The sequence below is a fragment of the Erithacus rubecula genome (assembly GCF_903797595.1).
Source record: "Erithacus rubecula genome assembly, chromosome: 16".
NCBI classification, from domain to species: Eukaryota; Metazoa; Chordata; class Aves; order Passeriformes; family Muscicapidae; genus Erithacus; species Erithacus rubecula.
The window spans coordinates 9,054,504-9,065,268 of NC_136668.1; the positions used below are offsets into that span (position 1 = coordinate 9,054,504).

Sequence of the window (10,765 nt, forward strand, 5' to 3'; positions counted from 1 at the left end):
CTGGACCAGGGATGCGGGCTCATGACACCAACCACGCTCTAATTGTGCTCATTAGCAGCCCCTACAATCAGGCAGACACCGCACCAACACTCGGCTCTGCAACTTAGGTGGGCTTCCAAAAACCGCAGATACCGCTCGGCCCCAGCTCTCAGCATCAGCGGAGGCTCGGCATCTCCGCCCGGCTTTGGGGAGACTCGGGGCTGCTCTCCCTCCTCCGGCCTGGGAAGGAGGCGGTTTGTGCCTGTGTCGGGCACGGCGCTGGCTTTGTGCGCCGGGGCTCCCTCCCCGAGCTCCCCCCAGATGGTGCGATCGCACGACTGCACTGTTAAAATAGAGCTCGTATAGACAATTAGCCAATTACTCACTCTGTCATTGCACTTTCTTCTTGTAACTGAGATGCAAACTGGACTATGTCTTCTTTGGTAGCTTCATTCATTGGCGGCATTATTTAATGACACTTTTGTCAGCTTTGGGTCTGCCCAAAGATTTCTGAACGTAGCTTTATGAACCCAGAAGGGGCGCCCCGCCGAGTGAAAGCGGACTTTGAACCTACTGATGGTGCTAAAGACAATGAATTTCCCAAAGTCAGGGAAAGAAATCCAGAGCATGGCCACCACAGGGCATGTGGCTCAGCCCCTCATTGTCAACAGCAGTGGCTGTGGGGAGAGTAGCCCAGCAGCGAAAGGGGCTTGAGCTCATGGATACATGGGCCACTTTCTTTAGATACTCAGAAAAAATATCCACTGCAAGTGCTGCTGGGTTCTTTTTAAGATGTGAAGGATGGACAGATTGGAACAGCTCTTTTGGACAAGAACACTCAAGGGCCGCTCTAAACCTGGCCAAAATTGAGTATTTTTGCATTTTACAGGTGTTTGTTTGTCCTCCCCCAAGGTTCTTACTTCTGAAGTTCAATGCCCATGCAGATGTAGGGATGGCTCCTGGGTTATCTTTAAGAAAGGAGGGAAAGAAGAAGCAGAGAGGATAGGAAGGAAGAAGGAAGGAAGAAGGAAGGAAGGAATGAAGGAAGGAAGGAAGGAAGAAGGAAGGAAGGAAAGGAAGGAAGGAAGGAAGGAAGGAAGTGGCAGGGAAGGAAGGACGGGAAGGAAGGAAGGAAGAAGGAAGGAAGGAAGGAAGGAAGGAAGGAGGAAGGAAGGAAGGAAGGAAGGAAGGAAGGACGGAAGGAAGGAGGAGGAAGAAGGAAGGAAGGAAGGAAGGAAGGAAGGAAGGAAGGAAGGAAGGAAGGAAGGAAGGAAGGAAGGAAGGAAGGAAGGAAGAGGAAGGAAGGAAGGAAGGAAGGAAGGAAGGAAGGAAGGAAGAGGAAGGAAGGAAGGAAGGAAGGCAGGAAGGAAGGAAGGAAGGAAGGAAGGAAGGAAGGAAGGAAGGAAGGAAGGAAGGAAGGAAGGAAAGGAAGGAAGGAAGGAAGGAAGGAAGGAAGGAAGGAAGGAAGGAAGGAAGGAAGGAAGGAAGGAAGGAAGGAAGGAAGGAAGGAAGGAAGGAAGGAAGGAAGGAAGGAAGGAAGGAAGGAAGGAAGGAAGGAAGGAAGGAAGGAAGGAAGGAAGGAAAGGAAGGAAGGAAGGAAAGGAAGGAAGGAAGGAAGGAAGGAATGAAGGAAGGAAGGAAGGAGGAAGGAAGGAAGGAAGGAAGGAAGGAAGGAGGAAGGAAGGAAGGAGGAAGGAAGGAGGAAGGAAGGAAGGAAGGAAGGAAGGAAGGAAGGAAGGAAGGAGGAAGGAAGGAAGGAAGGAAGGAGGAAGGAAAGGAAGGAAGGAAGGAAGGAAGGAAGGAAGGAAGGAAGGAAGGAAGGAAGGAAGGAAGGAAGGAAGGAAGGAAGGAAGGAAGGAAGGAAGGAAGGAAGGAAGGAAGAAAAGAAAGAAAGAAAAAAGAAAGAAAGAAAGAAAGAAAGAAAGAAAGAAAGAAAGAAAGAAAGAAAGAAAGAAAGAAAGAAAGAAAGAAAGAAAGAAAGAAAGAAAGAAAGTTCCCATCTATTTCTTTCTTAAGGGTAGAGTTTCTGTGAGATTTATCTGTAAATCCTCCAATCTGGATTAGAGTGAGGCAAGCACTGGACATACACTCACACTCCAGTTTGGGGTGTACACTGTCACCACCACCTCCCCTCAGCTGCTAATTCCCTCCCCTGTATCCCATATGTCTCCCAGCATCCCAAGAGTGCTTCCCGGGGACAGCAGTGCAGGTGACAGCCGTGCTGGTGACAGGTAGCCCAGACCTTCCTTCCCTGGGACCACAGACCTCATTAGCTGCCACTTGATTTATCAAGAGGGCATTATGGCTTTGGAAGCTGACGTCTTTTTGGATTGCAAATAGGAGAGGAGGAAACTGTACCCTGTGAAAAGATTGATTAAATACTAATTAACCTCTTTTCTTAGATAATGAAAGCACTTCAGTGAGCTGGATAAACACGATGCGCATCAGTTGCTCTCCTGGTGAAGCAAGGGGTAATTGAGAGAGCAATATCCATTACTGGTGTTGTGACAGGAAGGGTTTTCCTTTCAGATTACAAAAGACTTGTTGCAGAAGAGATGGTACTCAAATTGGAAGGACAAAAACCCCCATATTCTTTTATCTCAGGAGTTAAATCCCTTCAGTTTGAATACTACTACCAGTGAAGTGGAGAAACTGCATTCATATCTAGGGGTTGTCAACTGAAAAAGTAAGAAAGTAAATCAGTCTTAAGCTTTGAAGGGAGGGATTGGCTCAGCTGCTTGTAGCTACTGCTCTAGGTCTCTAGCTTTTCTAGGGTCTGAGTAAAATATTGTATAAATATGACCTATTTTCTGTGAGTCCCAGAGACCAAACTGGAAAGCTACAGGGGAAGAGATGCTTCTTCTAGTCCATGTTAAATTTGCATCTGAAGGCTGTGTCCCATCCTTGTTGCCTGGAAGGATATTGCTTCCTCAAAACTGAATATTTTAAAGGAGATATCCAGGTGGGAAAGCACTATTTAGGGTAGTCTGATCAACTTTCACCTGTAACTAGTAATTTTCATTATTTCTGACCCTGTTTTTGAGACTCTATTATCTGTGCATTATCCTGAAGGTCAGCATGGGGAAGCCAATGTGAAAATGATCACACTTCATTTAATTAGTAACATTTGCCTTCTCTGTTTGGCCTCATGTATCTAAAAGGAAGTGTTCACTTGGAGGCCCCCAGATCTCTTGATCCCTACAACAGAGACAGGAACAAACTTTTGATTCCACAGTGTGGCTATGTGTCTCTTCTCCTGCCACATCCAAAAGTGGACTATCTTAGGTTTGGGATTTTGTATTTTCATGTTTGCAAATGTCGTCTTTCTTCAGGCTTGTCATCTCAATGGAAACTGCAGTGGAAAAGCACTATGCTCTCTCAGGTTTGTGCTGGGCCAGGTGCTGCCCCAGGGAGTCCTGCTGGAGGTATTCCTGGGTATGGTTTTATAATGATAGCTGACATCTGCCAAACAGAGAGGAGCAGAGCAAGTGGTTTGTTTGTAAAAATAAGTCAAATTAACTCCTACAGATGGAACCTAATCCATTATTTGTGCAACAAACCATTAAGGTCTGTAATCACCTTGGATTGCCATTAGACAGCTTTAAATGCTTTCCTAGAAGGCAAATTTGTGAAATCTTCAGGTCAAAGAAAAAGATTATCCTGGAATGTGCAGAATGTAATAATCCAAGAAAGAGACAGTGAAGTCCTGAGGACTCTGCCAAATCCCTGTTTGGGAAATAGAGGCATCAGTCCCCTCACATGCTTCAATTTGAAATTAAGTGCATCTCACAAACATGAAGGAAGAGTGGAAGGGAGACCATGGACTGACACAGGCTGTCCTTCCCTGAAGCACAATGCATCTCTTGGATTGAAAGCAAGAGATCAGGGGCTGAATAGTGCAACTACATGAATGAGCTGGAGCAGGGATGTTAGTGAGACACCCAAGGCATTTTCTTTCCCATTTCTGTGTTAGGATGCCAGATTGCTGGACTTGATTTCCACACTTCCATTTGGCAGAGCGCATACAAGTCTGTGGATCCTTACCCATGATTACTCAAAGAATAAAGTTAATCTCTTCTCTAAAAGTCTTGCTTCCACAAGTTTTTACTCTCTGCAGAGCTATGCTGTGTGCTGTGTCCCACTGACATTTGCCAAAGTCCTACAGGCAATCAATGAGTAAAACAAATGGGATAGAAGCTGAATGAAAAGTTTCTTGTACTTGTGGAATTGTACATATGGCATGGAGAAGGGTGGCATCTGTCCCAGCCTCTCTAATGTGATATTTTGTTTTCCTTTTCAAACGATCAGTTTAGTAAGATTTTCTAGCAGTAAGATGGGAGGTTCTAACAGATGCTTTGCACAGTCAAATAGAAGCAAAACTGGGAGACCTGAATAACAACGAGTGCTGTGCCATCAGCATTTCCACGCTGTCAGAGAAGACCATTATCCATTGGGAAGAGTCTTTTCACTCTTGTCTAGTGGATCTTAAACTGGAAGCCTGAAAAGTGAAAAGTAATAGTGCTGACAAAGGAGGAGCATTGCTGGGCGTGTGCAGCCCTGGTCTGCACCAGCAGTGCCTCACGTGAACCCTCTGCCTCCTCTCCTGACAGAACAGTGACCAGCAAGGGGAAACCCTCTTTCCAGGGACCATGCCACCCCCCAGCTCGGTGTCATGCTCCTCATTGCCCTGGGGATTAGGAACAGGGCTGGGTCCCACAGGGCTTTTAAAGGGATCTGTTACCCCACCTTGTGAAGTACTGTGACATCTGTGGGGTCTTCAGTAGTTCATTGACCATCAGACCTTTTGGTTGAGGGGGAAGAGAGAACAGGGATCAGCTGTTCATGGGCACTGCTACCAGGCTACTGGGCGTAAACCTGGTACTAACAGTCATTTAATTTGTTAATCTAGGCTTAAAAAGCTTCTAGAGGTGTTGTTTGAAGACTGTACAAGTAAGAGGCAGAGTATCAGTTAAAAGTATTTATGCAGTATTTTTGCATCTCTCTTCTGCTCACATAGAGTGCAGACAGTAAATCTCTTTGGTCCTTAGCAGCTCTGCTCCTCCAAATGACTTCTTTTAATTGCATGTACCACCAAAAAAAAAAAAAAAAAAAAAAAAAAAAAAAGCTCCTGAAAATTAGTTCTCACTTGCTTCTGCTCTGATAATCTCTACCTACTATACAAATCAGTCTAAATGGAACATTTGAGCCCCAGAGGTCTGTAATTATAATATTAAGTTTCATTGACTCAGAGGAGTAGCGCACACTGTATTTTACAGATCATGTACAGAGTAAAGTCAAAATCTGTGACAGATTGAAGCCCAATAATGAAAATCCTTCTGAGGATGCTCTTGTTCATAACTGAATGCTAAGCATCATTTGAGCCTCACCACAGCAAGGATGACACTAAGTAGGGCACCACATGACATTGAAACTACAGAAAATACTTGTTGTCTAAAACCTGTGCAGAATTTTGGATTTGCAGTTAATTGCTCACTTGTTAAGCACAGATAATTCACAGAGAATCTCCAGAGCTTCAAATCAGTTGGAAAAGACTGAAATATTGTAGTTCCAGCTGCTGTGGGCCCTTCTCATCAGAGCAGCAAGCATTTTGTAGTTGGTAGGGGACTGTTTTGCCACAGTAAATCCCAGCAGAGAGAAAGTGGGATAATGCCAGTTGTGTTTTGAGAAAGTCTGTGCTGGATGTCTCCAGCCAGCAGGGATTCCCTATCTATGGAGCCATCTCAGACTTTCTCTCCTAACTAAAGGGGAATTAGGAGAGACCAAAGGACTTGCAGAACCCCTGGCAGAGGGTCCCTAATGCTTGCATGCCCTGGAGCTGCTTGAATGGATCCAACAGGGCTGAAGTGTTACCAGCACCTATCAGCAGACATATGAAAAAAATGCATATACATACATGCAATACGGTGCCAAGATTAAAAATCAAGATTCTGTTTCAGTTATTTCTGAAGTCAGTAAGGATCTTGCCACTGGTTTCAGTGGGACTGAGACTGTTGCCTGTTTATAGATATCTTTTACCACAGAACAATCTGGTATTTCCAAAAAAAAATTGCTAATGCTTTCATCAGCCCTAGTATTTAATTCACATATTTTTTCCCCCTGTACTAATTCAAGGAGATGATTTTAGTTTAATTAAAAATAGCAGCCTGTTCCCAGCTGGGGAAGCCTGTTCCAATTCACAGAACCATTCTTTTGATAAAAGTAAATACAAACCCCCTTGTTGGACACGGGGGTGCAGGTTGGTCCTGCAGCCTCTGAATATGGGCATTCCATCTGTCCCAGCAGCAGATTTGTTCAACTATGTCTGAACCTATCACTGCTCCAGGGAAAAACTGTTCTCTGACTCATGTTAATGTATGAATCTAATTGTGTCCTCATGCAATTTGCAGCTTTCACTGCCCATTAGGAACATTAACATCATACACTGAGTCCTGCTAGATGTATGGTCTTTATACACTGCATAATGTCCACAGATCTCTGCTGGCAGCTAAGAAAACACAAAAGAATAGAGGATATTTTGAAGTTTTGTGGAGTTTTTTTTTTTTTTTTTCCTTCTTTGAGATTGAAGTCCAGTGTCTTGGGACCCTGTGACTTTAGATGACCTTCCGCCTCCATGGACTGTACTAAATTTCAGCCCCTGGAGGCTCCTGCATACAAAACCTCCTGGCTTTCAAGGGCAGGTGCAAGCAAAGCTTCACTGCGTCACAGATCAAGACCTGTTACTGCCAGAATTGGATTTCACAAATCTCTTTTATTTAGCAGGACATCATTAAGGAACTGCACTATACCGGTTGATGGTGTCTTTAATTAATATTATGCTGCTATTAGGATTTCAACAAAATAACACTTCTCAGCATTTATAGTTGCTGAGAAGCAGAGGTGGATGTGTGTCTGCATAGACATGCATATAAAAACTGTGTTAAAGAAATATTTATCTCTATTGCAGGCTCAAAAAGGATGAAATGCTGACACTGAATTATCTGCGCAAACTTAATTCAGCTCTTCTCCTTCTCATTTTGATAATATCTCCACCCTCTTCCCACAGGATGGTTAACTTCCAGGCAGAGTTTTACCTGTGTGATGAAAAGCTTCTCAGTGTTCTGTATGAGGCTTTCAGTGTTTGGCCTCTGCCTTTTTCCCCACATCACATATGATCATGTCCTAAAGAATTCCTACCTGGGCTTTCACTGCAGTCCTGAACACCTGACTACTTTGAATGCTCTGCATAATTAAATCCTTAAATTCTCTAATGAGGGGATGGTGGTACCCCAATTTTACAGATGGGAAACTGAGGCACAGAAAAATGAAAGTAAATTAATTCCATAATCCTTGGCTGTCCCACCAGAGATCTGATTTATCTGGGCTTGTACAACACCACCTCTCCATCTTTCCCCACAAACTCCCTGCTAACTGCACATACAGCTCCAACTCGCCCATGTTTTAGAGATGGCTGCAGAGACATGTCTGAGCTGCCTCATTTGCCCCATAAAACAAGGCAAAGAGGATAAAAATTGTTTTTAAGGGTCTGTGTGCCCAGTGCAATATGAGAGCATTGAGCAATGCTAAAGAGAGGGCAGATGGAGTCAGGAAGAGTAGAAGGTAGGATTTCGGGGGTCAGAGGGCTCCCCCATTGCACACAATTGTGGAAGAAAGGGAAGTTTGGAATTTTGCAACGGTGGATCAGATTTCCTGGAGACGAGGGTACTCCTGACACCCCCAATCTCTATCTGAGAGCCAGAGCTGTGCCACAGCTGGTGCTGAGACCACGAGATGGCACCTTTGGCCACTCTTTTTCCTTTCCCTGCCTGTGAGTGAACTGGGAGAGACTCCATCCCACCTTGTGACTTGAGGAGAAGAGGCAACTCATGCCAGTCAAGTTCTGCCAGTGTTACAGGTTCAGGGACAGTTATAAGCTCTGTACCCTGTTCAGGGGTTCAGCACCTTCTCCTTGCCCCAAAGCTGCTGACACCTTGCAGCTTCTGCTGTGAGCCACAAGGACAGCTTGAAACAGCAGCACTGCTGGAGAGATCACTCTGCTCCTGTTCTCTGCCTGTGTGTCCTGAACAGGGCTCTAAGCCCCTCTCTGCGAGACTTGGGGGCCAGAAGATGCTTGCAGCTGCACGTGTCTGTGGCCACTGGGGTGTCAGAAGTGCTGGCTGCTGACTCGGGGTGATCCCTTCCCTTCCACCCCATCCTCCTTCTGAGGAGTGAACCCCTCGAGTTCAACAAACAAACTCCAGAGGCACTGCCAAAATTCAGTACAAACGTTAAAAATTTTATTTACAGGACAAAGTACGATTTCTTTAAAAAAACCAAACCAAAACAAAACCCCCACTTTGATAAGAGGTATAATAATAGAATAAAGCTCTTTATGTACAAAAATACAATTTTCATATGAATGAACATCTTGAATAAATTAAACCGCTCTCTGGTCCAGTCGCTGAATACCCCGTGTCTGCTCCCACTCTAAAGCGGGCCGGCCGCGCTGGGGGTCAGCATCTATAATGCATGAGCCTCTGGGCTGTCCGCCGGGCGCGGGGTCCCATCGGGGCCGGTGCTGGGACCCCCGGGAGGGGCTGAGCCGCCCCGGGGCAGGGCCGGGGAGCCGCACTGAGCCCCGCGCTGCGCCCCGGGCCGCATCGGCCCCTTAAGCCTTTTCATGGCATTGTCAGGGCGTTCAAACCAAATTTTCATGCTCGTTTTTCTTCGCCGGAGAGCTACAAATTGTAAAATTGACTTTTCACCTCGTCTGCGGCAGCAAATCTGTCGCTTTTCTTCTTCCCAGTTTTTTTTCGGAGCGGTGCGGGAGACGAGGCGGGGGTCGGGGGGAAGGGGCTAGGGAGAAGGGGAATGATGAAAAGTGCAACGGGACGAGCCCCCCGCTGGGCCGGGCGGTGCGCGGGGCGCGGTGCGCGGGGCGCGGGCGGTGCGCGCTAGCGGAGCGGCGCGCCCGGGGCGGCGGGCAGCCCGCAGAACCCCCGCAGGCTGTCGGCGGGCGCATAGGCGCAGTCCTCGGAGCTGGCGGGGCTGCTGGGGCCGGAGGCGGAGGCGCACAGCGAAGGGGCGGACGGGGAGGCGCTGGACAGCCAGGACCCCGCGTCGCTGCCGGGGCTGGGGGGCGCGGCGGCCCCGCGGAAGGCGGGGGGCTGCGGGAGGCACTGCTCGGCCAGGCGGAGGGTCTCGGAGAGGGCCCAGATGTAGTTGTAGGCGAAGCGCAGGGTCTCGATCTTGGTGAGCTTGGTGTCGTCGGGGAAGGTGGGCAGGACGCTGCGGAGCTCGTCCAGCGCGGCGTTGAGGTGGTGCATGCGGTTCCGCTCCCGGTCGTTGGCCTTGACCCGCCGGCTGCGCTTGAGCGTGTGCAGCAGCGCCTCGGTGCGCGCCCGCGCACGGCCGCGCCGTCTGCGCCGCTCCCGCGGAGCGCCGGGCTCCGCGCCCTCGCCGCTGCCGGGCGCCTCGGCGGGCATCCTGCGGGAGAGAAGCCGAGCCCGTCACTGCCACGCGGGGAGCGGGAGGATGGACGGGGGAGCGGAGGGGAAGGTGCGAAGCTGCCGGGGAAGGGGAGGGGGGGGAAGGAAAAAAATAAATATGAAGAAGAGGGTGACAGTGCGGGTGCTTGGCAGGTGCCGGCGCTCCCGTACTCACATGGAAAGGCACTCCCGGGGATGCGGTTAGGCAATAACGGTATAAAAACACAGAGAGGAAAATGCCGAGCCGGCCGCTATAGGGAAAAGCAGGGGACTCAGCGCCGGAAAAAAAAAAAAAAAAAAAAAAAAAAAAAAAGGGAAAAAAAAAAAGCCAAAGCCCAGGGAAAGGCGGGGCGGGGGGACACGCGACCGCGCGTGGCTTTGAAGTGCTGCGGGCTGCGATCCGCTCGTGTGAGCGGCGGCTTTGGCACACGACGGCGCGGCCGGCCGCTCTTATAGCGGCGGGCGGACAATGGCCCCGTGGCCGCCCCGCGGGGCCGCGCCGAGGCGGCAGGTCGGCCCCGTGCGCCGCGCCCTCCGGAGCGTGCCCGCAATTACCGCGGGCGGCCGCGCATCTGCCGCGCCCCCGGGGGACGGGGGAGAGGGGGGGTCCCCCCGCTTTGTCCCCCCTCTGTGCGGGGAGGGAGCGGCAGGACAAAGCGGGGCAGGGGGGTCGCGGCTCAGCGCCAGGGTGGAGGGGTCACCGTCCCGCTCCGGCCAGTGTGAGTTTAAACCGCTGCGAGTACGGGGTTTGGGGAAGAAAAAGGTTAATATGGATTTCCAGAGGATGAGCCGTGGATTATTCTCCAGCCGCATGCGGGCGGAAGATTTTGTCAGGTTTTCACTGCACCTTGCGGTTTTTCTACATCCGCCTGTCAAAGTGAAAATACTCTAAAATGGTAAAACTCAAAGCAGGTATTTCCCTCCTGCGTTTCTGAGGTGATATTAATATGTGCTTTGGCTTTCACGTGCTTCGCTTTGAAAAGCGTTTTGCAGGTGTTCAGAAAGTTGAAAGTTCCAAAGGATATTTATTTTATAAGATTCGGTGGTTGTAATCACTATATATACACACATATATACACTGTATACACAATTCTACATATATACACATGGTATATACAATGAACACAAACAATTCTTCTTTGTCTGGATTAAACCAAAGAGTTGTGCTGTTTTGATTGTAAAGTTCTTGCTGCTTCTGCTAGTCCCCCATTCAGGGTATCACTATCTCACGTTTTGGGAAGCCACAGTTTTGGAAGTGACTAAAAAGTTTCCTAATTCTGACATCTGGCTCTTTGCATCCT

The 10,765-nt window shown here is 48.5% G+C and overlaps 1 protein-coding gene across 1 annotated transcript; it reads right to left on the bottom strand.

Moving 5' to 3' along the window:
* Nucleotides 1-8,930: 8,930 nt before the first annotated feature.
* Nucleotides 8,931-9,461, bottom strand: NEUROG1 (neurogenin 1; the record flags this gene model as incomplete). Its single annotated transcript, XM_079320067.1, has 1 exon — nucleotides 8,931-9,461. The coding sequence occupies one exon, from the start codon at nucleotides 9,459-9,461 to the stop codon at nucleotides 8,931-8,933; it is 531 nt and encodes a 176-aa protein (XP_079176193.1).
* Between the last annotated feature and the right edge of the window lie 1,304 nt (nucleotides 9,462-10,765).